The sequence below is a fragment of the Neolamprologus brichardi genome, chromosome 16, assembly GCF_056152115.1.
Source record: "Neolamprologus brichardi isolate AB-2024 chromosome 16, ASM5615211v1, whole genome shotgun sequence".
Taxonomy (NCBI): domain Eukaryota; kingdom Metazoa; phylum Chordata; class Actinopteri; order Cichliformes; family Cichlidae; genus Neolamprologus; species Neolamprologus brichardi.
The window spans coordinates 3,342,974-3,368,716 of record NC_142119.1 but is presented as its reverse complement, the minus strand read 5'-3'; the positions used below and the strand labels follow the sequence as shown (position 1 = coordinate 3,368,716).

Genomic DNA, 25,743 nt, shown 5'->3' with positions numbered 1-25,743 from the left:
ATTTTGTAGAAAGAGACAATGTCAGCTGCTGAACTCTTTAGTAAAACAGTCTCTAGATTTTAGAAACGGTATCTGTCAGCTGTATATAAAACACTAGTTAAAGAGCTTTATGAGAGAGCAGATTTCTCCTGTTTTGGCTTCCCTTCATTGGCTTCCTGTTAAATCCAGAATTGAATTCAAAATCCTGCTCCTCACATACAAGGTCTTAAATAATCAGGCCCCATCTTATCTTAATGACCTTGTAGTACCATATCACCCTATTAGAGCACTTTGCTCTCGCTCTGCAGGCCTACTTGTTGTTCCTAGAGTATTTAAAAGTAGAATGGGAGGCAGAGCCTTCAGTTTTCAGGCCCCTCTTCTGTGGAACCAGCTTCCAGTTTGGATTCGGGAGACAGACACTATCTCTACTTTCAAGATTAGGCTTAAAACTTTCCTTTTTGCTAAAGCATATAGTTAGGGCTGGACCAGGTGACCCTGAATCCTCCCTTAGTTATGCTGCAATAGACGTAGGCTGCCGGGGGATTCCCATGATGCATTGAGTTTTTCCTTTCCAGTCACCTTTCTCACTCACTATGTATTAACAGACCTCTCTGCATTGAATCATATCTGTTATTAATCTCTGTCTCTCTTCCACAGCATGTCTTTATCCTGTCTTCCTTCTCTCACCCCAACCGGTCGCAGCAGATGGCCCCGCCCCACCCTGAGCCTGGTTCTGCCGGAGGTTTCTTCCTGTTAAAAGGGAGTTTTTCCTTCCCACTGTCGCCAAAGTGCTTGCTCATAGGGGGTCATATGATTGTTGGGTTTTTCTCTGTATCTATGAAGCGCCTTGAGGCGACTTTTGTTGTGATTTGGCGCTATATAAATAAAATTGAATTGAATTGAATTGAATTGAATTGAATTATGACACATAGTAGAAAATAATGTAACGCTTTTTAGACAGAAAGCTCATCTTATTTTTTACTTTCAAAGACATCAACAGTTTGCTAAATTGGAAGTATTGGAGTATAAACCTCCACAGACTGTGGCACTTCAAGCAATTTAGTTTTTGTTGAATGTCATATCAAATTGACTACTTTGTGGTTATCGTGGCTGAACAAAAATAGAAAGTAAGTATTATTGACACACATAGTTGAATGTACTGTAGGTCAAGTTCAGTGCCCATACATCAATCTGTAGCAAAGATGGATTTTAACTGGGTTTTTTTTTTAACATGCCAGAAAGAATACAGAAAGCTGTCAGATCATATACAGCAAATACCTTTGAAGATACAACCTGCAGCATTATAATAAGTTTTAAAATCTATACATACATAAGGGTCAGCATAAAATAAACTGTGTGATCTTACCAGCCACTCTTTGGGCCACCAGACCTTCGATGTTAAAGACCTCATCAGGCTCACTGTCTCTTGGCTGGGGTGATGCTGAAGATGCACTAGGGCTTTTCTGGGGTTCAGAGGCCTCTGCAGACTGGGGCAGCGTTGTTGGTGGGTAACTGCTGACCGTCTTGATCTGGCAACTTACAGTGGGGGAGGCTTGTGAGGAAGTACTTGTTGAAGCTGTTCCAGAGGTGTAACTCAGAGATCGTTGGACAGGTGCAGGTTCTGATGTACTAGGCTTCACAGGTGGTGATGAGTGGCTGGACACGGGGCCTGAAAAATGGGTGTGAATGGTGGAATCAGGCAGGTAGGAGGGCCTGGTTTGGTTCTGAGAAAAGGATGGCTGTGTGGTCACTACAGCAGTGTTTTCGCGCAATGGAGCACTTTGGGACTTTGTCACCAGCGAACGGCCTGGCTCCAGGTCCAACATAAGGAGATTAAGAGTTTCAATTGATTGCTCAATCTCTTGTTGCGAGGCGCTGTGGCGATGAGGGAACTGTGGCAGGCTGTGGTGGCTGGGCATGGTTGCAACAGTGGGAGGCGGACTAAAAGTGAGACCTTCAGTTACTGGCTCTTCTGGCACTCCGAACCGCTGCCAAACATTGAGACCGCGCTGGACGGCATCCCTGCTACTAGTGGTGCGAGTGGGAGCTTGTGGCATTGACTTTGACTCTGCACCAAAAGACTGAGAGCGGTACAGACTGCCATTCTGAGTAGGCATGTAACTACCAGCGAATTGGGTAGAATCATTGTGGGGCAACGTGACAGACTTGCCAGATATGCCAAGCTGTGGTTGGACGGTTTCCAGAGGCTTTTCTGGGACATTGCGCTCCAGATATGGCACGTGGTCCTGACCATTGATAATGGACTCAGACTGATAGTAGAGATCAGCTGGTGTAGCCCGCCCATCTGTGGAAGAGAACGTCCCAAGGCTGTCAACACTGTTGCCCTCTTGACTGGTAGGAAGCTCATCATCTAGAATGTCGGTCTCACGGTCAATGTTACCATGCCCATTAACATGGACCTGTGCGGGCACCAGGTGAAGCATCCCTCCAACAGCGGATGCCGGAGCTGATAGGTAGGCCTGTCTGTGCATGGGCCCCTCCAAGCCACTCAGTAGCTGCTCTAGCTCCTTTTTCTCTTGCGGACTGATAGACTGTTGGGCAGGTGGAGCGTGTTGATGGACCGAGGGTAACTCCTCACCCACAGGAATGTGTGTCTGGTTCACTGTGGAAGCCGGAGGGGCTGCTGTTGCTTCATCAGTTCGGTCGGTTTTGATAGAGGCAGTAGAGTTTCCTGAGTCGCTGCTCACAGACAAGGCATGGTCAACCGCAGGTAAAGCATGTTCAATAGCAGAGGGTGGAAGGCCGTTCGATGTGACTGCTCCGTCAACAGATTCTTTTTTGCGTACTTTGGCATAGAGGCTGCCATCCAGGGGTCCTTGGGTATGAATGACTTCTAAAAACAAAAGTATGAAAAAGCATCATTAGAATCACATTAAGCCAAATACAAATATTAAAGATGCCTACATTTTCCACAAACCTTAAATTTTCTGTTACCCAAGTATTTTTTAGAGCCACAGCAATTTGCACATTTATTTCTGTAATTGTTAATCTTCAAAATATAAACACATGGGATTCATCAAGACATTAAGAAGAAAGAAAAAGTGTGAGGAAATATCAGAGATGCTGGATATCAAGAGGTTCTGTGGGTATAGCCAAAGCAGCTGCAGTAAAATTAAACACTGGCTCATGTCCACCTATTCTACCAGCTTCAGGAAATGAGCCGGGTCTGTGGCATGTGCTGTGGAAAAAACGATGAAATCACGAGGGTCTGCCTTGCACTTTCTCAAGCCAATTGCATTAAATGTGTCACCTGAGAAATGCTGGCATATCAGCAGATGAACTGGTGGTTAACTTGTTTTTTTATGATCCCCAAAACCGCAAACATGATGGTCTGATATAAAATAAATAGAGCTCTATACACAGCAGATGTAACCTGCTGAGTTGTTTCTGCATAAGCCAAGATTGAAGTGCCGCTGTAAACAAGCACAAACACGTGCGCGCACACACACACTGACACATTATATTGTAGATCTACACTCAGCCACAAGTCTAATGAAGAGGAAGTAGGGTGCCCTAAACAGAAAATTTTAGTCATCACTGGAAAAATCTGCCTCACTGAGTAAGGAAGTCCTGCAGGCTTTTTCTGGCCTATGCAACTGAAAGCAAAACAACAAAAAAAAGGCTGAAAACACATGTATACACATGAGCTTACATGCTCGCTTTTTCCCCTCTCTCATCCAGCCAACTCAGTAGCCCAATGCCAACTGAATTAGCAACTTTTTCATGTGATCCGTAACAGGAATCCAATCTTCAAGAATGTAATGCCAACAAAAATCATGACCGACATCCTGTAACACCATTTACCGACAGCTAAACAGGCTTCAGGAGAGTAAAGAGGAAAAACGGTACCTTCTCAAACAATTCCTCTTCCACTGTCTATGAAAGTTCCTCACTCATAACGCATGAATAGGCACGCCCTGATAACAAAATCAGATTTTACAGCTGGAAAAGAAGCTGCACAAAGACGCTGTCTGTATCTCGGTACCTTATAGAGATCTCCATCTCAGCTTTAGTGAATACGGGGCTCTGTAATGGAGCTCAGTGGGTGTACACAAGCCAAGTACTGCAAGGTCTCCTTGACTGGCCAGAGGCAACTTGCCAAGGGAATGGCACACTGTCAGGCTGCTGGTGGAAACAAATCTGGTGGCTCCTGGTCACAAAAACATAGGTTTTCTCCTACTGAGCTGCTAACGAGTTTGGTAGATTTTTGGGGCACATGCAGAGAGAAAGACATTATGGTAACCACTGTTATAGTGTTTCTGATATGGCCCGCTGCAGATTTACAGCATTTGGAGGCTTATATTTGATGTATATAGTAGCAGCAGTTAAGTCAACTCACTGTATCAATACTCAAGGCTGTTGCCATAGTTATTACGCACAGTACATACCAATTAGAATAAGTGTTCAGACTTCTGGTGGTTGTTATTCTGTATTATTCCCGTAAGTCTCTACTGAAAAGTTCACTAGTAAAACAGGACACTCCAAATCAAGTTATCATGACACATTTATGTAGCCCATGAAACTACTTGGGTTTCCACTGACATGAGCGCACGCACACATACACACGTGTGTGTGTGTATATATATATATATATATATATACACACACACACACACACACACACACACACACACACACACACACACACACACACACACACACTTTTAATGCATCAGTCATGCCGATAAACATAGACATAAGTCATGAAAGAAGAGCCCTCCTCACTTTCTCCATTTCAGTGCCTTTATAATCACCTGCCCGGTAGCCAAATGTGACCCCAGCCCAGCTAATTTGACATCCTCCCTGCCTCAGCTACACTACGTTAACAAGCTAACTCAAAGTTAAGTCACAGCCTTGTCAAAGGAAACGGCGGAAAGACCTCAGCAGGAGGTGGTTCCCCTACCTGTGTGAGCAGAGGATGAGAGTACAGTCCCAAACTAAGCTGGGAAAAGCCCTGCAGAGTTGCCCCCGGGGTGGGACATGAAGGATTACAGCAGGAGTTGGGGGAGTTGGTTTTGGCTACTGTTCCTGCTCCTCCTCTCTTTCCTGAATACCTCGCTGTCTGCATGGAGAGCGACTGCTGCTGTTGCTGGCTGCTCGGTGGCGCGCACTAGTCTAAAGGCTGCCTCTGCTATGTGTGCGCATGTGGGAGGTCTATCACAACAAGCTGTCTGACGGTTTATGTGAGAGGTGGAGGGTAAGGGGCCACTGAATTCCACTGCATAGCGTTTGATCAAATGACATCAGTCCCTTTTAGGTTCTCTCTGAAATGTATGGCTTGTTATGAGTTATGGGCATTTATATTCTAATACATAATATATGACACTTGTCCATGCCAGTTAATGTTATAAATAGAAGAGACAAGCTGAATAACACATTCAAACATCCAGTAATATACGTAGAAATAAGCCATATTCATGCGCACACAGATGCCCATCCCTCAGTCCATCAGTGTTGAAAACACTCGTGTAATGGAAAGAGCTACATCGTCCAACAGTCATTAAACAAGCACTCTCAAAGCTAGGAAGCAGGGAGCAAACTCCACCCTGGTGCAGGCAGATGGAGAAAACAGAAAAGAGTAGTGGGTAAAAACAAAAAAAACCCCAGAAGAGCAAATGCTGATGTGATTTATGCAGTTACTGTCCAGCTAAAACAACAGATAAAGAGTGACGCAGATGAGTCACAGTAGCTGTTTGTTATATCTTCTAACCCAAACATGGGAAAAGTGTGTGGTGCATATCACCTAGCCATTTGTATTTATTAGCATGCTGGACAACCACTTTATTATTCCACAACATAATCCAGAATAATGGACAAAAACCACATGTGTCACTCTGACTGAAAATAAAAACGTTGTAAAAACTATATATCCACATTTTAGGGCTATTCAGTGGAAGTTGGACTACTTTGAGTGGCAGATTGTCACCAGTTCCCATCTTCCTTCCTCATATCCTTCCTTCTGGTCTGTTCTTTGAGTAATGTTGATGATTGTACTGATTGCAATGACTCCAGCTGTTCCACTGTCACATCCAGTAAAAGCCCAGCATAGTCATCCCTCGGCTTGTGTCTTCACTTTAGACGCGACGTGACTGATCGGCAGTATTTGTACTACAGGAAATCTAATCTGTCACTTTACACTTGTGAGACTTTTCTTAGCCAAGCAGGACTATTTATGTTGAGGCTGCTTCTGTGTGTGCTGCTATGTCTGCTGTTTTCTTTTGGTTGAAATGAACCAATGTGAGCCTCTACAAATAACCTTTGACAGGGCTCCTTCATTTGCTAAGAAAGGGCATGTGTACGTATGACGCTCCACACTGTGTGTGTCCACGCTGGTGTGTTTTTATATAATCCCTGGGAGGTAAATACTTGCTCAGTGATCCCGAGCACAGTACTTGGAGGAGAATATCTGCAATCCAGACCTCTTAGCTTTAACTAATTATAACGCAGCAGGAGAGACTGGACCAAGTGTTACCAGTGTGGAATGACCAATTAGTCTACATCCGCTTCATAGTGACAAGACTGAGTTTGACAAACACTTTATCATGTAATGCTTTAGGAAAAAGCAGGAGGCCGGCAACCAGACCAAACAAAACAAAAACACCATCACCAAGAGATACAGTAGAGTCTACGATGTATAGTACTGTGCAAATGTCTTAGGCCTGTCCTCTTTTCTTCATGTTTTGCTTCTAAGAAGCTAGACATTCGTGTCATTTTTTAATGATCTTAATAGTAATAGTAGTAGTAATACTAACAGTTGTCCAGGATTTTGGATGATCTTCCAAAGTTTTTCTTTGGACATTGTTCCCAATCTTGAGTATATGAAAAATGCTGAAAAGATAACACAGTTTGACGGGTATAAAATTGTATGTTTGCGCCAACAAGGTAATTCAGAAAGAGCCAAAATTGTAGCACATCTCGGGATGATGTGCAGTGTGTCTGTAAGAAATCTAAAGCAGATGAACAGTATCTGAAAATTGTGTTTCTAAGAAATAGGCTGATCCAATGAAGCCTCATCAGAAGTGGTCTCAGTGGCTGTGAAGAAGTCATTCTTAAAGAAGGGAAACAGGACGAAAACGGCTTGGCAGCAGTTTCATCTTTCAGAATGACAATGATTCCAAACACATTGCCAATGCAGTAAAAGCATTCCTGGATAGGAAGGCACACAGCGAAACACTATCAGTTATGCACTGGCCTCCCCAGAGCCCGAACCTCAAAAAAAGTTTAAGATCAAAAGATGGCCAACATCAAAAAAAGAGCTCTAAATGTCCTTCAAGAAGCCTCAAGAAGAATTCCTGAAGACTACTCAAAGAAAATACAAGAAAGCTGTCTAAGAGAGCTCAGGTTGTCTTGAAGAATTGACTTTCACCCCCGTTAGACCTGTACGAAATCTGTTTTTGCCTTAGATGCAGTATTCCCATGTATGTTTGCACATTTCAGTACATTGCTTTATCTTTTTCTCCACTTTCTTCTGATAAGAAAGTAGCTCAATATTTTTTACAGTACCATATAAAAACAGATAAATGGATAAAAGAAACTGAGAAGACTTGTAGCTAGAAAATGGTGCCAGATATTTTGAGGTTCTGTGGGCCAGATGGTGCAACTGTGTGACCTCCTAATCTCTGAACTCTGAGCTATGACCTTTGTGGCAATTGACCCTCCCTCTTACAGCATGTTTCTCCTCAAGCTTACAAGTATAAACATACATGTGGCCGTCTTGAGAGAAAAAAAAGTCTGTGTGTGGGCGCTGCTGCCTAAACCAGTCAGGATGGGGGAGTCCATGTTTTCTGACTCTAAAGGTTGCACTAATAAAAAGCAATGACAAAACAATTGGACAATATATTAGTATAGCCTGGTGCCATTTTTGGTCAAAGTTAATGGCTTAACTATTGATTTGGCAACAAAGTCTACTTTTATTGTATAACTGGGCTCAAGGACACAGATTAAAGTAATACTGCGGTCTCGTAAATGATCTACACTCAAGATGATTTTAGATGTCCTAGGGTGGATTAATTGGACTTGTGAAGACTAAAAAGAGTAAGTACAAGTTAATAAAGCTGACCTGGGACAAAAACAAAACAGCAAAGTGCTTGTCATGGTAGAAGAGTTGTTATTATTATTATTATTATGAAGAGATTGGATGCACATGTAAGCACAGTTTGGCTAATACCAACACTCACAGTTGCCAGTCAAATGTAAGTACAGGAACTTGTTCTTGCTAAATGAACACTTGCCTTCCAGCTCATTAAATATACATTAAAGATCACTGTGAATCAATCTGCGTAAGTGCAGATTCTCTGAGTTGGGGAAACAAAGAGCACAGTAATGGATGGTCTTTTCAAGTAGTCAGGAAAAACCTATCGATCACTTCAGACTGGCAAACACTGTCCTGATTACAGGTACTAATGTTTGTATTCCAAAAATAAACTTCAAAGATAAACATAAAGTACATTAGCATCAAAAAATATTCATCTTATTTAACCCTATCCAGGTTTGCGGTAACCTGTAGCCAATGTTGGTCACACATAGTAACTATATTTAGCACAAATACTACTAAAAACAAACCCAAAGGCACAGCCATAACCTACGCACGCCACAAGCTATAAATTATCCCAACAGCTCATCCTCGCAGAGCATTACGTTTCATCCTGGATGAGGCTGTGTCTCAGGAAAAGTCATCAACGGTCGTTAGCAGTAGGGCTGCAAAAGGAAAAATCTTGAGGGCCAAATGAGGAGAGCGTCTGATGAGCTGGCTGCAGCTATCTTACTCCAGAGGTGAAGAGAAGCTTTGATGACCTAACTCTTCATACCCATGGTCTGGACTTACTACAAAGACAGAACTGCAATATTTGCCTTAAAGCCTTGATAGTTTATGCAGATCTTCCTCAAAGCGTCTCTTGTAGGCTCTTGTTTTAGTCAACATCCTCATAAATGCTTCAGACAGAGACCGGTCTTGCTTCTAACTGATACTTCCTGCTATTAGAGCTGTGTCAATATGATTTTACATTGGGTTAAACTCTCTCAAGTACGTTCAGACCCCCCCAAAAAACTCAGTTTATTGTGATAGTGACAGTGACCCAAGTGACTGCTGTTGCTCTTTACTTTTTAAGACAAGAGACAAGAAGAGAAAAAGCAGGGCATCTAAATTTAAAAAAAAGACCATAAAATTATGACCTTTTTTATTTTGGTGGTATTTCTGTAGCATACTACCCAGCAAAAATACCAGTTTTCAATTTTTTCACCGATTTTGATTTACAAATAACCCTGTAATTACAATCATAATCCATTATTTTGGCCTCCACGTTGTGTCACTAGCCACTTCTCTGGATCTATCCAGGATGGCAGAAGTAGTTACCGCTGTTCCGCATGCTTTTCAGAGGCGCCTCCAGAATTTTTGGCCAAAATTATCTCGGTGGGACAACAGGAAATTGTGAGGGACGTACAAATTGTATATGCAGGAATAAATAATAAGTTCATGTTTCAACTCATTATATGGTGTCCTCCTCTGTTTTGTGCTCATGTTTATTAAAATTATTACCAACATAGGACAGTCTTGTAAAGTGCCCCCAACCCCCGGTGGCGCCCCGATGCCATTCCTATCCGTGCCAGTCGGCAACCTACACAACCATTCTTTAGTGCAGCAGCAACAAAGCCACAGTCCCTCACTGGCTCCTTCCCTTTCTGGCTTTGTTTTGGTAAAAACTCATAAATCTGAGCTACTGCTATCAGGGACTGAATCTAGACAGTGATTGTGCCAAGATCTGCCTCTCAGGAATCCTAAACTATTGATAGCACTCAGATGAGAAGAGTGGAAGTTCCTTGATGTTAATATAACACTTTTTTCCCCTGGTGAAGTGAAAAATATTGTGTTCTGACAAAGACCAGGAAAAGTCAGTGAATAGACTTGTCTTTAGGCATCAAATAATAAGGCAAAGGAGAGGCCAATTATTCCCAGTGGAACTGAAATGAAAGTGAGATCTCCTGTGCTTTTACACCTCTGTGGCTCAAAAGAAGAGAAAAGCATGACCCACAGGACAGTGTGCCAGGCAAGTAATGCAGTAAATAAGAAGGTGGCATCAAAGAAGAAAACATTTTGTGCTGCTCCGCCTATTTTCTCCTGAACTGGATTAAAAGAAAGGTGAACATAGAACCATTGTGAGTGTGCAGCAGGTATTCCATCACCTATGTCAGGTCTGTCTTCTAGACACGACATTAGCTATTTCAAATGTGACATCCACAAGAGTCCAAGATGAGAGTGTTACTGCGTGTCCACTTACAGTGCAAAGACCTCAACAGCAGATAAAAGACAGATACAAAGAGGGCCCTGTGAGAAGAGTGTATGGAAAGTGATCATGATTAATTATGTCGTGACTCTTCAGTGGCACTTTTAGCCAGATCAGCTGTGTAAAGATGGAGAGAGAACAGGAGTGTCCGGCCACAGCTGGACTAAATCTGTGTCCATACGGACTTAACAAACCAGTCATTCATTCCCACGCATTATGGAAAACCAGCATCCACTCTCTCAGGATAGCCGTAGAGTATAAACTGAGGTTTTCCTGTGGGGGATTCAGCCTCTAAGTCAAGTGCACATAAAACATTCTAAAAATCTTAACTAAACCCTAAGCTCACGATGCTCTCTCTGTCACCTAGCAGACGTCCCTGTCCCTGTGCCCCTGTAGCCAGGGTCCAAACTGGGACACTCTACAACACAAGGCACTTGTTCTCTCTTTGTGTGCCGTGCAGTCTTGACTAGAGAGGCCTTTATTTTTCTGTCTTGGCTGTTACGCAATAGGAGCTGTGCAAAGTTTGGAGTCAAAGCAGCCTAATCCGCCCAAAGCCTTGGACCAGACTGCGGGATTGATAGCATGGAAGCCTGTTGCCAACACAAAAGGCCAGAGATTTGACCTCTGCACAGTTTGACACTGTCTCTGTGCTTCGAATGAGATCACATTTTTTATGGAGGAAGTTGGATTTATTTATTTATTTTGCATCAGGGAAACGGTCATTAGAGTGGCTAAAATGTGGCATAAGCAGATGTTCAGGCCAAGTGATATGAGAAGAGGTGGACAGCTGCTGTTGAGACGATAGCATTTAGGACACTTTACAAAGACGTGTACACATTAGTGTCATTTCCATTTAGTTATAATACAATTCATCTGGAAAAACCTGGCTTCCATAAGAACATCTGCAGGAAAGAAAACTTGGGAATCCAACCCGGTGGAAATATCTAGAGCTGCTGAAGGACCAAGGACCAGAACTGTTCAAGGATTAATAAAGGTTTCAGCAATATCACGTGTGATTCCAAAGAATAAAAAAGCAAGAAAAAATGTGACGCCGATATTTGAGTTTTTGAATTAAAGGGACAATTGATCATTTTAGTGTGAATTATCCAGTTCTGCAGATATCTGTTTAAATATATGGTGTGCTCTTAATGTGCAGTGGAACTAAACAGCAATTTCCGTCATCAAAGTGACAAGAAAAGAAATTTGTTTTAAGTTCATTTCTTAGCCACCAGAAAACATCCAGTTTGTCCAAAGAAATTCCACAGATTCACACAGAAACTACCTTTTTTCTGCTGACTACACCTGTCAACCTTTACACTTTGCAGGAGGAACCGTGTGCCAGCCTGTGACTGGAGGCTTTTTAGCCAGACATTAATGGTGTCCCCCTGTGTGGGGCAGTGCTGGTAGCTTGCTGTATGATTCTTTTTGTAGCTGGATGTACATGACATAAAGAAAAGTTCCTTTTTTACATTTCAAGGAACAATTCAGAACAAAATATTCTAGACGAATGAACGGCACTGTAGGATGAAGGGAGGGGGGAAATTGTTCATTTGTTTTGGCGATGAAATGTCCCTTTAATATTTAGGTATTTCTTTGAGCTGAGAGAAACTGAAAAAATAGATGTGACTGGAATTTGAAGTGTCCTTTTCTATTTTCTGATTTATCCACAAAACAAAAGAAGAAACTGCATTCTTTTAGAACAAGTAACGGCTGCATGTCACAGTCTGGGCTAATTTATTGCTCACCTGGCCAACACACCATTTGAATCCCAGTCATCCTTACGAGCCCAAACATAGTCTCATAGCAGTGATATCATGCTGTTGCATCAACTTCCATTTCCACCAGACTTATGTAACTCTCCCAATCCCACCCCGTCCCAGTCTGTGGCTCACAAATACAGACTTAAGTATAAAGCCCTCTCTATTGCTATAAGAAGTTACTAACAAATCGTCTGTGCCCACAGGGCAGGCACGATCCACCTCTGCTGGACTCCGAGCTGTTGATCCGGGAACACACGTCTCTCCCTGTGACTAATGCGCATGGGATCAAGGAGGAAGCATTAACCTCCAGCAGAGAAAGTACAAAGCATACAGGGAAATGCTTATTTGGGCACTGGATAAAGTGCAACATTACAGCATCAGAAAAACACGCTTCTGCAGACAAATCAAGGACACTTGAGTCCTCTTGTTTCTAGAATTTGCTATAGTGTCTCAAAGCTTCCAGGCAAAACATGTAGTGTCACCCTTCATCTTGAGACATTATTGCACTCATACAGTTTTGCTGAGATGTGGGAACGCTACAATGTAACTGACCAGAGAGGAATGAGAAAATCTGTTTCAAGGATGCTCATCTCCCCTCTTTTAAGTTCCATGATGATTTCTCCCAGTAGGAATCATTGATAAATTCCATAAACGGAGAGCCAAAAAACACACAACTTTCTATTGTTGTGGAATAAAAGCATTTGTAAAAGATTAAACATCAAAACATAAGTTTCCTTGTGAAGCTGAAGAACTAAGAAACATTAACAAATAGCTCACATGGTCAAGTGTTTGGATAATATATAACCTGAGGGCAATAAGTATCGTCAGGAACTGTGAAAATCAAATCTGTGATTGCCTTCAAATTTCCACGTTACTCACATGTGAGAGACGTCAAACTGCTGAATTAGTGACAACGTTTCACTCCGGAGTCACCCGAAGAGCAAACTGCACACAGGTTCGCGGCTGAACTCTTCAACAGCTATCAACGCTTGAAAAAAGGCGTCACGGTGAAGGGAAATTGAAGAAGCACCGGACACAAATTCACTGTGTAACTCTTAGAAAGTCTCTCTGCTGAGCAGCAGCGTGCACAAACCCACACTGACATTCTCTGTCACTCCTCCTCCTGTGAATGTGTGCACAAAAGAGCTTCACAGTTGAGCTGAAGAGTCCTGCCCTTAACTCCTCCGACTCCTCAGAGGACACGGGGGGAGAGAGAAAGTGAAGACTAAAAGGGCCAAAGTTTGGACCAAATAACTGAACTGTGGTTCACAAGCCTAGTGGAATATATGCAAAACGTTTTTCTGAGGCAAACCCTAATCACTTGAATCCCTCTATTTAACTTTTCATCCAACACTTCACTTAATAAACAGTTTTTTTAACTGTCTCGTAAAAAAAAATATCTCTCTTCAGCCTTGTGCAATTTTTTTTCTCTAGATACATCTCTCACGATTTCTTTTTCTCCTTATCAGTCATCTCTCCCTCCTTCTCTTTCCAGTTATTTCAGAAATATAGCAGGGTTGGCCAACTGAGGAGATGAGTACATAAGGGTAAACAAAAAAAAACAACGTCCGTCACACCGCAAAGGACTCTCAGTACAAAAATAAATGAATACAATCCACCCTTCACTGAAGCTGAGAGTTCAGGCTGTGCTGCACATCGGCTCCTCACACAGATTCCTGAAGTAACGAGACCGTTGCAGAGCAACAAGCTCGCAAAGAATTCAAGCAATGAGGACAAAATCAAAAAAGTAAAGTATCAAGTCTCCCTGGGTTGGACAATACTCGTGATATAGTAGCCAGACAGCTAATGAATGAGCTAATGAATCATTGTGATGCAGCTAAAAAAAGTCACTTCTGACATGCCCTGCAATGCACCGTCTCTCAGTCTGATTTAGGTTGCGCTGTTTGACTTCTCTGACTATATTTTACCTAATCGTGAACACCAGGATACATCTGGAGACATCCACACAAACAAAGCTGTGGCTGAGAGCTCATGATGACCTGAATGAAGGGGTCAAAGTGTAAGATTAAAAGTTTTTCTCATCTTTTTCTTGGATCTTAGCGATGGCTGAGACTAGATAAACCCCAGTGTGGTCATCGCAGCTCTGCATGCACAGCAGCTCCACCCATCCGCTGTTAAAACCTTCTGTTTTGCAAGGAGCAGCCAATCGAAAGGAAGCTGGCTCAAAGGAATGTGTCGTGCAAAGGAGAGGAGTTTAAATGGCTTGCTGTAGAGCAAAGATAAATTGAGGGTGCATTTGAATTATTCAAAGCCACTTTAGCAGGTTCCAGGAATAAAATATGGGGCTGTAAATGAGAATAATTCAAGAAATATAACCAGGAGACTCAGAACTTACTCCACCATGACTGAAATTTGACTGGCTGATTTGCATGGGCTGAACCACTGAAAGAAGGCAAAATGTACCTTAGTTATTGACATGCATGCTGTCCAAACTCATCATCCGATGAGAGACTGCCTTTCTAATATTTGACCATACTTTTTTACTAGGCTATGAAGCATCCTGTCCAAACTTTCATTCACAACACACCTCTATAACACTGCATAACTAAGGGAATAAATAACGAAAGAAGGAAAAACTGTAGGCACAGTGCTGTAGGCTAGCACAGGAATTTGCATGGGAGTAACACCACAGATGACCGTTGACTTTATTACAAAGTATTAGAGGTCCACAGGTAATACTACTCATGTCTAAATCAGGCTTTTGAGTGCATGTAAGGTTATAGTTGTGTATAGTCAGTTGTGTAAGTGTTGTTTTGGATGTTGCTTGTTGTGCTGATGCAAGGTGCAGGCATGACAAGAATCCCTGAGCTAAAACTAACCCACAGCAGCTGAAACTGTTTTTATGCAATAAACATACTAAAAGTCAACATCAATCTTTGGAAACTAACAGCCACAGAGACACCACTTACCCAGAGTTGATCCCAACAAAACATCAGCCCTATAATTTGAAGCTTTATGTAGTGCCCTAATAAGCTAAGGGATCATGCAAGTAGCCTTGTGCTTTCCCAGCAGTGATCCCGACAGCGTGCAAACCCAACAACAACTCTTTTTCTTTCTAAGACTCGTGGAGATGTAAATCCAGAGCTATTTTTCCCTTCGGCTCTAAAAGTCACTCTTTCAAAGGAGCTAATTGCCTTTTCAGCACTAACAAGTGTGAAGCCAAAAAACAGTGGAAACACTTTGATTTATTGGAAACACTTTTTCCTATCTAGTCTGCGAATTATTATTTTTTCTTTAATTTAAAAGCTATTTCCACACTGAGCCCATTTGAAACCGTGCATCAGTCTGACGGTGCTGGCCGAGTAGTCACAGCACAAAAGGCTATTAAGGGATCACCTTTGAAGTCTTATCGACTACTTCAAACTCGAGTGGCTAAAAAAAACAAAGTATGGGTGTGTGTGTGTGTTCCACATGTGCAGATGCTTACTTATATCATGCGCGCGAGTCTGTGATCTCATTAAATTCTAATTCAGATTTGACCACAGTATCATCATCAGATGACAGAAGGCAAGATGAGACAGACGGCTTGGACCAGACTGGTCTGGACACACAGATAATTTACACACACACACCTTCACTGAAACAGAGTGAGCGGAGACTTACACCTGTTCTATTTTAGTAGGGCCTATTTCAAGCTGCCGCCAAGTGTTGGGTAGACACTTTATGAGCAGTGATAGAAGGAAGCCAATTGACCTCTGACCTTTAACTATTTGGGCAGTTAATAAAAAAATGCTGGAATGTTGTATAAAATGTTTGTTAAAAGAAAAAGACCTCTTTTTTTTTAGGATTTTTTAAATATATATGGTAATTTTGAATTTGTTTGAATGTTTCTTCTTTTAACCACACTAAGTTAGAGTTTTAGAACTGTGGAGACCATGTGCTGTAGTTCTGACAGCCAAATGCTCTGCTATTATTGCTCAAGATTGGATTGTGGCTGTTCAACAGTCCAGGACCTGCTTTTGTTACACACTACATGGACAGAAGTCCTGGCCCGCCTACACAGTACACCTACAGGAGCTGCCACGAAGCTCCCGGAAACAGTTTTTATGCTGATATTAATAAAAGAGAAGATTTTGAACTACTAACCTACATTCTGAGTCAGCAGAATGTTGGTGACTTTTACACACAATGATGTTCCTCAGCATGTGGCGACTCCACTCTATAACTTTACATGGTCTTTACATGTCTCTTAAACGCTTCCACATTGGAATAATATAGCTTACAGCTGAGCCCTGCTATTTAAAACATGCAGAAAGTGATTTGGTATTGTCTTGCTGAAGTATGCAAGGGCTTCTTTGAAAAAGATACCAAATGCATGGAAGCATATGTTGCTCCACTTCTTTCTGCTTTAACTGGGACCCCAACAGATAACAAGCTGGATGGTTCCTCCTCTCTTTGAAGGACTTTGAGTTCTTGGGGTTTTTTGTTGTTTGTTAAATCCGAGACAAACCCATCTAACGTACGGTGCTGTTTCTAAGGGCGTAACATTGCTTCCTTTTTTGGGTGGCATAGAAAGCAGCACTTTGGTTACAGAGTGACCACGGCTCCCTCAAAAGGAAGCTTCTGTCCATGCCTGTGGCTGAACCCAGGAATGTCTCACACTGTGCTCTGGAAAGCGGTTAAGTTCGGTCCCAAGGGGCCCTCGGTTTCTCTGTGGTGATAATTTTACCACAAATGAATTCAGCGGTAGCGATGCCTCTCCTTCCTTTCAAAATACAATCCAACATTTACATTTGCAACCTAAAAACTTGGTAATGCAATTTTGGGGTTATTTTTGGTATTTGTAGGGCAAAATGTCTGAATGGAAAAGATCTGAATGTGTCCTCTGTATCTGTATGGTGGGTTCGGCCCATGATTTAGTCCATGACTTCAATAATCCACACAGTTTATAATAAATTAGAAAATTTGTGTAAGAAAATTATTCTATAAATCTCACATGAAATCTGACTGAGAACTATCATATGGCACATCTATAAAGAGTCAGTGGATCTGACGCATTGTAACACCTGAATTCTACCCGGTAAAGTTTGAAGGATAAGCATTCCTACCATTTTCACCTTCTGTGGTGTCCTCGCAGTTCTGATTGAAGTTTTCGTAGGAGTCCCAGCGGATCAGGGGATCTTGAGTGTTGTAGTCGACTGAGACGCTCGGCCCGTTCTCCAGGTGGTCCACACCTTGACCAGAAGTACAAAGAGGCAGAGCAGAAAATGTGAATGTCTTTACATCTGGAAAAGGGAAAAGCTATTTTTATCAGAATCAAGGAAAAAAATTGAGATTCAGAATTTATATTGAGATAATTGTTTTCCCTATTCGATTACATTCAAGACCCTGCGCTAAACTGACAAGCTTTTTTTTTTTTTTTTTTTAAACCTGGCTGGATTCTTTTGCTGCATGCTATCATCCTGTCTCACTTTTCTACCTGAAACTGTAAACTACACATGGAAGATGGACTGGTCTGGTGGTTTCTTCCTGTTACCAGGGAATTTTTTTCTTCCCACTGTCACCAAGTTACTGTTCCTCAAGGATCATCATGTTGTTGGAGTTTTCTCTCTAACACTGAAGGATCTGCATCTTGAGGCAAGGTGACAGTTATTGTAAATTAACCCTTTAAGACCTACCATAGAACCAAGTCCGCCAGAGCTTATATTATATTTTTACATGCTGTGGAGCCATTTTTGGGAGCATTTCAAGTTGCTATACATCAATACAACCATTATAGCCTAGATTTTAATAATATGTATGAATTAAGTGCATAGTGATTACATAAATTGCAAAAAAGTGCAATAAACTACAAAAAAATTGAAAATCGTTTTTGTTTTTTTAACATATATTTCTAGTTAGAGAAATTTAAGAGGCTTATCCCTCAAAACTGTAAATACAAAAAAGTTGCACAAAATAGTTTCCCACCACAGGAAATTTATTTTGAGTGTCTTCATAGTTTTATTTTTGAAATACACCAATTTTTATATACTGCAGGAAAAACGAAAATAAATATTATAGTGCAAATTTGCAAAAAAGCAGCATATGCATCAAAATAAACTATTTCCAGCAGTGCAATATGAGTCCTAAGCATCCCAGAAACGACACAGAAAGTCATAAAGTCAAACATAACTTTTAAAAACACCAGTATAGGCTCATTGAGGCCCGGACAATAAAAAACTACATTTCCGCGAAAATGACGTCACTTCCGGTTTCGGGCAGGTCACGGCGGACATGCGATAGTTCGCGCTGACGTCTAATCCAATGTAGGAAGTGTTATGAACAGCTGATCGGATCGGCAAACCGTGTTTCTGGAATATTATGTTTTTGTTGCTGCAAGTGCTTTTTATGCAGTTTTTGCAAAGCTTTATGCGGAAGGAAACCATGACCTAGCACAAGCTGATGGCATAAGATGTAAGTACAACTCCTCAGGTTTCATATGCAAAAGAAATTATTGCGCTAGCTCACGTGATTGCAGAGCTACCGGGATTTAAAAATAGTTACGCAAAACAGAGCGTGCCCGCTCCGACCGGTTTTAAAGGGTTAAGACAATATAAGTAAAACTCTGCTGAGCTGAGCTGGACTAACAACAGTCTGGCAACCTGTCCGAATTGTACCCCACGTTGCACCCTTTGACAGGTGGAACAGGCACCAGCCCCAACGCAACCCAGAATTAGATAAGCACTAGAAGAGAGATGGATGGTTCCATTTACAGTTCAGTGGAGTCACTGTTGTATGGGGCGTATAGGAGTGAGCTAATTTTCTCAGTCATGCCAATTATGTATAAGACTGTAGTATGATTATGGAAAATGCTTAGTATGGCCATAAGACCCAACACATTGATCCTTACCATGTATTTTCTCTGGTCCAAAGGAGAAAATAAACTCCACTTTTCCATATTCTGGGAATCTATCGTCTGCAAAGAAAAAAATAAATAGATAGTTTTCTCTTTATATCTAAAGATGCATATATTGTTACACTAGAAAACACATGCAGTTTTTAAAGATTATACGCCCATTCAGATGTTCAGGTTTTACTTATTACTAGGTATAAGTTCATTGTTTGCAGGAGCATTATAATGCTGTTGTCAGTAGTATTTCAGAGTTTCAAGTCTTTTACCTTTGAATGTGTCATCTAGCTCATCTTTCCCAAAGACAATCCCCAGGTCGTGAACAGCGCAGGTGTGGAATTGTACCCGGAAGATCACGTCTCGGCATGGGCTGCGGTAGCGTTTGTGGTAGCACTTAAGCTGCAGGGCGATTAAAAAAGAAAAAAGGCTAATTTGCAAGTACATTAATCTCTTTTAGCAGATCATAACTGGGTGTCATACCAAACAAGCAAAAGTAATGTGTCTTTATTAATAATTTATAATAAAATAATATTTTTATAATATATAAAAATACTGTTTCACAGGATTCAATTCACAGGATTTTAACTGAGTGCAAGCACAGAGACACAGTAGCCTGATTCCCTGCTGGCTCAGGTTTACTCTGTTTTTTTTGTAGCTCTATGTTTATTTTATTTTATTTTTTTTATCTGTTTCCCTTGTAATGGAAGGACCATCCACAAACATTATTATCCAAACTGGTTTTCCAAATACAGCAGCTTTAAGAGTAATGTTAAAACCACACTGAGGAAAATCGGCTCTCTCCCTCCTGCTGCTTCCTGACTGGCGGCCTTTTTTTAAACCAAGGCCTCATTTTTACATTCACTGAAAGAAACCAAAGAACTGTAATCATTCCTTACTGTGGATGTAAAGAATAATAAAACAGACAAGCAGATTATTGCATATAGACAAAGAAATTAAAAAGAATTCAGCTACAGCTAAAATTAACGATTTTTGCTAAAGGACTGACTGACTCGACTTTCTGACTGTGGGGTTAACCATAAAACCAAAACGTTTAGGACTGAGGAATAAAAGTAAAATATCCTCTGGTTTTGTGCAGCTTTTTGGGATATCGTAAAGGTCCTGCTGAGTGGTCCATTACCGCTGCTGAGCCAAGTTTAATTACAAAATATTATTCTGCTAATTTTATGCTAACATGCCTTCAGGGCTCGACCAATTTTCATTTTTAGGTAGAGGCTTTAAACATCCCAAAATTGTTCTTCCCTCATTTGTGAAAAGGTTATTTTTAATGTGCTATTTCCCAAAATGTCAAAGAGTTTGACATTTTGGGAAATTGGCTCATTTGCTTTCTTGCTGATAGTGAGAGAGGCAAAGGGATCAGCTAGTGCCAGGAGATGGTTAGCTTAGCCTAGCATAAAAACAGGGAGGGTTAGCTTAGTTCTTTCTGAGGGTTAAAAAAGCCATATACAATAATCAATATTAAAACTCAATTTTTTTCATCATAATGACTGTATTTCTTCTTTCATGTGTATGAAAGGCTCATATTTGCACTGAAAAGTCTCCGTACACAGAGACTAGCAAACGTTTTCTAAAAGCAAACGTTTTTTACATTTAGTTTTGTTCCTGTACCCTCATGACACTCTGCAGGCCTGTGAACACCTTGCAGGTTTGCAGAACCACTGTTAATAGCAATAACTTGAAGTTATGGTTTTCTGCATAACTTCTCTCACAGGGTTGTGGAGGAACTCTTCTTTAACAGCATTGCTTCAGTTCATTATGGTTTGAAAGCATTTGTTTATGCACTGCTCTATGAAGGTGGTCTGGACTTTATGCATTGCCTGATTCTTTTCTCTTTCAGCAATTCTGTTATAGATTTGCTACTGTGCTTGAGATCATTGTCCTGTTGCATGACCCATTTTCAGTCAACTTTTGGCTACCGGACAGATGGCCTCAGATTGCCACTGCAAAGTTTCCAAAACAAGCCAAATCATCACCCCTCCACCACCATGCTGACAGTATGAGGAATGTATGAGAGGTGTTGTGCAGACATGCTGAGTTTGGCTTTCAACACACATGCTCCAGAACACCAAAGTTCTGGCAATACGTCTGCTTTTGAAAAAGTGTTCATATTGGCTGATGATCAGTTAATCAAATGTGCAGCTGGCTGTTGTTTACCTTCTTAATTCAGATGGAAGCAGTGATATTAGTCCTGTTAAAATTTACTGTACATGTCAATGACCTTTAGCAGTGCCAAGAGGTGGATTGTGTTACACTAGGGCAGACACTTTTTTGCTAATGCAGTTCATGTTAATGTAACCATCTGCTGCTCATTAAAGAGAGGCTTCCATCTTCTCCATTCTCCAAGAAAGCCACTAAAGATTTTCCCAAAATGTTGAAATGGCCTAACTTGTTATGGTCTTTTAGGTTTAAAGTTTCATTATGAACCCCAAATGCAAACTTTAAAAAGATCATTAAAACAATTAACTGACCAATGCGAGGTTCTTCTCTGCTATTATCTTTAATCTGACCAATTAGATATACAAAACCATCACAGTTAAAAATGCAGGAGCACTCTGTGCTAATGTCCCCTCAGGCAGCGGTTCAAATTTTCCCTGTTATTTGAAAAATAACGAGCATCAGCAAGCAGTGTCTCGGCCTGACGGTGCATTCAGCAGAATCCATTAGTCTGTGTTAAATAAAGGATGAGATATGAGTTCAGCTTTGAAGGCCAAAACAGCCTCGGGTACAAACTAAGTGCTCACTTTCTAATTCTTCATGCTGACATTATGAGCCCAGAGGACATCCCATAGATAACATTATGGCTCAATTGACAGCAGAAGCAGAAACATTGCTGATGTGTGGAGTTTTTCTATAGGCACAAGAAAACCAGAGGCTCTCACAGGTGCTGCTAAACTGAGGATCTTTCAGGAATGATTTCATAAAAATTCCTTGAATCTCCCTGAGAGAGTTGCAGGGATAGGTCTCACACGAGAGTTTGTTTGAAATGATTATGTCCTGTTATAGCGATACCTCATGTATCCTTAAATGCTGTTTTAAAGGAAGTACACAGCCTTTTTCACGTCATAGTTTCCAGCAACATATTGTGTGCTAATGAGGGCCTATAAACCGAGGTATAGGACTCAGTCCAACTGTCTTTCCCCAAGTTTTTACAGCCCCATTTCATCTGTAAATGGCTACTATAAACTGCTGCAGCACATGCATTCAGTGCATTAAGCCAACGTTCAATTGGAAACACACACAGGATTCCCTCATTATTATTATCCAATAAAAAAATAAATAAAAAAATCTGAATATCCTGCATGTATTTTACCCTTATCGTCATTTGGTATCCATATATTTTTCCCTTTTCTTCTGGCAGAGGTAAAACAATAAACATTCAGTGTTACTGGCTTCACACACTGAGCTTAGCCAGTGATAAAATGTTGAGATTCGGTTTCTTTGTTTTGCAGTTAAAATCCGCGGAAGCCAAATGATTTAAATTTTACAAACAGCTAAAAGATTACTGAGGTTTTTATCAGTCTATATTGTACAGCACTAGCTTCTGGGGTATGTCTGTGTTGTTCTTACCAGGATGTCCCCCTTCAGAAGGAGACCAGGTTCAATGGTGATGCAGATGCTGGTCTGGCTGTCACCCTGGACATTACTGCAGAGAAATAAAAACACAACAAGTCACATGACAGGCCCGCTTTTATCATTCCTGCTGTGGAAATCATGACTGCAAGTCCACTGCATCAGCTTTTGTTTCTGATGCTACTTCCCTGGAGAAAACCATGTGCCAACAACAATCCCCCTTTTTTCCCCACTTTAACAGTGGCCTTCACAGAGCGTAGCCCGTGGTGTTTTGGGGTATTAGTGCCTGCCTGATTGTATTGTTGGGAAAGAAGGATCAAAGGGAGGAGAGTGACAAAAGGGAGCATGTGAGAGAAAGTGAAGAGGAATGTGATTTCACCAAAGCTTTAAAGAGTACGAAAATGTGTCTGCACTGATTGTTTCACAGGAAATGTAGCGTCATTGTGCAACCATCACCAGGCTTTGTTGTTTAGAATAAGAAGAGCAGTAACAGTGAAAAGACCGAAGAGTTTAAAACTGAACTACGAAAGATTGGATCCAATGACCATTTCAGATGAGGAGATCATTGAGTCAGAATATATATATATATATATATATATATATATATATATATATATATATTATAATCAATATATAATATATTGATTAATCATAGTTGCTGTCGTTTTACAAGGTGATGTAATGGTTGTTATTCCTAAACAACCTTAATTCAATACTTTTGCTCAACCTTTGAATCAAAGTTGAAAGTCCAAACAAGGTGTAAATGCAGAATGTGTGCCTGCCTCACCTCTCAGAGGACAGTACAGCTTTCCCTGCCTTTTTCCTAAACTCCCCTCTTTCCAAAAACAACAACAGAGAGCCACAGAATCCTTTGTTTCCTGTCTGGCCCTGGGAACCAACAGGGTCCTGTGGCATGAAAACCCTGCAGGCGTCCACACGGATGCCTGTCTGCCTCTTTCATTGGTTCTCCAGTCACCAATAACACTAGACGTGATTACGGGATCTAAAGTGGGGAAACAAGAACCTGCAGCTGGGGAGGCTGGCTAAATACAATAATGTGGGCCGAGTGAGAACTCTAAACTGGAGAGAGGGGTGCTGTGGGTGTATATCGGAGGGCAGGGGGGAGTAAGAGGAGAGGCAATAAAGGAAAATCAGCGTTTTTATTATTGAGCCATTACGAGCTCGCTATCCCTGGAATCTTGTAAAAGCAGTTGAGTGTGACTGCTTTTTAAGACTTACTAGATCCCAGATGTGTAGATGGGCTGCATGGCCTGGTAGATTTTGAGAAAAGGACGACAACCTGGGACATAAAAAATGCATTTAAGAAAGGGGTTCAAAGCTAAATTATGCGTGGTATATGTGTGTGTGTGTGAGAGAAAGATACTCGCCTCCCTTGGACTCGAAGTTGGGGATGCCGTGCATGATGACGTGATGGAGGAACAGCGGCTTGTTGTTGATCTTGATGTGTCCGGACAGCAAGCCGCTAAAGTACTCCACATACCTGAGTGAACAGAGGGAGAGAAGCAGCGGGGATTAAAGTGATGCCCAGTGTTTGACCACTAAAGGATGAACATGTAATCCAAGACACAAGCTTTCACTTTGACCTTTAGCTTGTCAGTCATGTCAAAGGAGCCAAAAAACTTCATGCACCAAATGATTTAAAGTGGCACTAATCACAAACTATATTTACTAAGACAGATCCAAAGACAACTGCCACCCAACTCTGCATGTTCAGCCAATTATGAATCTTTGATTTTGGTTATCTGCCAACCAACGAACACAACTATGAATCCACCACATATAGCAGCTAAAAAGCCTTTCTTTAAATAAGACTGACCAAAATTCATAACAGGGCAGAAATGCGACTCCAAATGAAAATGAATCTTAACGTTGACTGCTGAACGTCTACGTGTGCAAACGATTCTTGAAAGTTCCCACTTTGTTTGTGGTTACTTCTACTGCCCCCCGGAGGCCATTAAAATCAATTAATGCGGCTTTAAAAATGTAGTGAAGTGACACAAGCGAGAGAGTTCACTCAGGGGTCAAACTTGAAACAACATTGGAGGGAAGACTGACCTTTTCTGAGATGGCTGACCCACAGGAAGCACTTTGTCTTCATAGAAGCGTTTCATGGCAAATCTGTCCAGAGCCTGGTCGGCACTGCATTTCAAAATAAAGTTTTGTTAGAGAACATTTTCTAGTCCATTTCCATTTCAGTATTTCTGGAATGTTTTTTTAAAAATGTTTTTTTTTCCCCTTTATTTAACTGGGAATTCCTTTGATATAAAAAGCTCTCAAGAAAAAAAGGCAGCCGTAAGGTTGCAAAAATTAGAAAGTTGAAAATAACAAAAACAGACATGAGTAAAAAAAAATGGAGAAGATCAAAATGACCCCTGTAGAGTATTAGCTTGATAACTAGAGGAGAGAAAAGCCGAAGTAACCACAGTAGGTCTATTCATGATTTGTTAGAGATCAGAACAATGTGCAGCTGTTGGAAATGTGGATACCTTAGAATAAGTAAGACAACAAATAAAAGAATGAAGGAAAAAACAAGAAAAATGTTTTAATGACAGTGTACTATGCTATACGTCCCACAAGAAACTAATGACAGCTGTTCTACTTAACCTCAATGCAAAGAGTCAATCAAAAGCTTTGACCATAAATCAACTTTTCCCTGCACATCTGGCACATCACAATTTCACAGTTGTTTTCTGTTTGAAGCTCCTTTACCTTAGCCTGCAGGATAATGCAATAACAAAGGAACCTGACAGCTGTGCAGGAAAGTACGACGTTTTTGGGTTTTTTTTATGAACAATCGGTGTCATTTTAAAAACAACGTTGATTTGTGCTCGTCTGGTTGTTTCTTTACCAGGAGGTCATTCTGTTAGTGGTCCTATCTAAGAAACAAAGCCAACACAGAAAACGAAAAGCAGCTCACTTATAATCTGAGTCGCATGATGCGATGTCTCTTAGAACTTAACTCACTTTAGCTCACTTTTATAATCATGACATCAGGACCTGTTCTTTTGATTTACCAGAATTAAACTGGTGGTCTTCAGTCTCATGTTCTAACCCCCCTCCCACTGCCTCATCACATCTTTAACTGTACTTCAGATGTGGGCTTCAAACCTGTGAACAATGCAGGCTTAACAAGTTTTTCCTCTTAAGCCTGTCCTCATGTAACCCCCCCTCCCCCTTGTTTTCCAAAAATGCCAGATTTCATCTTCACGCCTTCTCTTTCTGACTTTCGCCCCACTTTTTAAGT

The 25,743-nt window shown here is 41.1% G+C and overlaps 1 protein-coding gene across 18 annotated transcripts in view; it reads right to left on the bottom strand.

Annotated features, from left to right (window-relative positions):
• tns1b (tensin 1b) overlaps positions 1-25,743 on the bottom strand; it is a 198,023-nt gene that overhangs the window by 20,995 nt on the left and 151,285 nt on the right. For 11 of the 18 annotated variants that reach the window (XM_087829951.1, XM_087829960.1, XM_087829959.1 and 8 more), the window contains 8 exons: positions 24,555-24,638; positions 23,867-23,979; positions 23,718-23,778; positions 22,476-22,551; positions 19,160-19,289; positions 18,893-18,956; positions 17,110-17,243; positions 1,346-2,833 (listed from right to left, as the gene is read on the bottom strand). In XM_087829951.1, coding sequence (XP_087686077.1) covers positions 1,346-2,833; positions 17,110-17,243; positions 18,893-18,956; positions 19,160-19,289; positions 22,476-22,551; positions 23,718-23,778; positions 23,867-23,979; positions 24,555-24,638 — 2,150 coding nt within the window. Of the gene's footprint in view, positions 1-1,345; positions 2,834-17,109; positions 17,244-18,890; positions 18,957-19,159; positions 19,290-22,475; positions 22,552-23,717; positions 23,779-23,866; positions 23,980-24,554; positions 24,639-25,743 lie in introns of all 18 variants that reach the window. The other 7 variants (XM_087829953.1, XM_087829964.1, XM_087829958.1 and 4 more) reach the window with 4 other exon arrangements.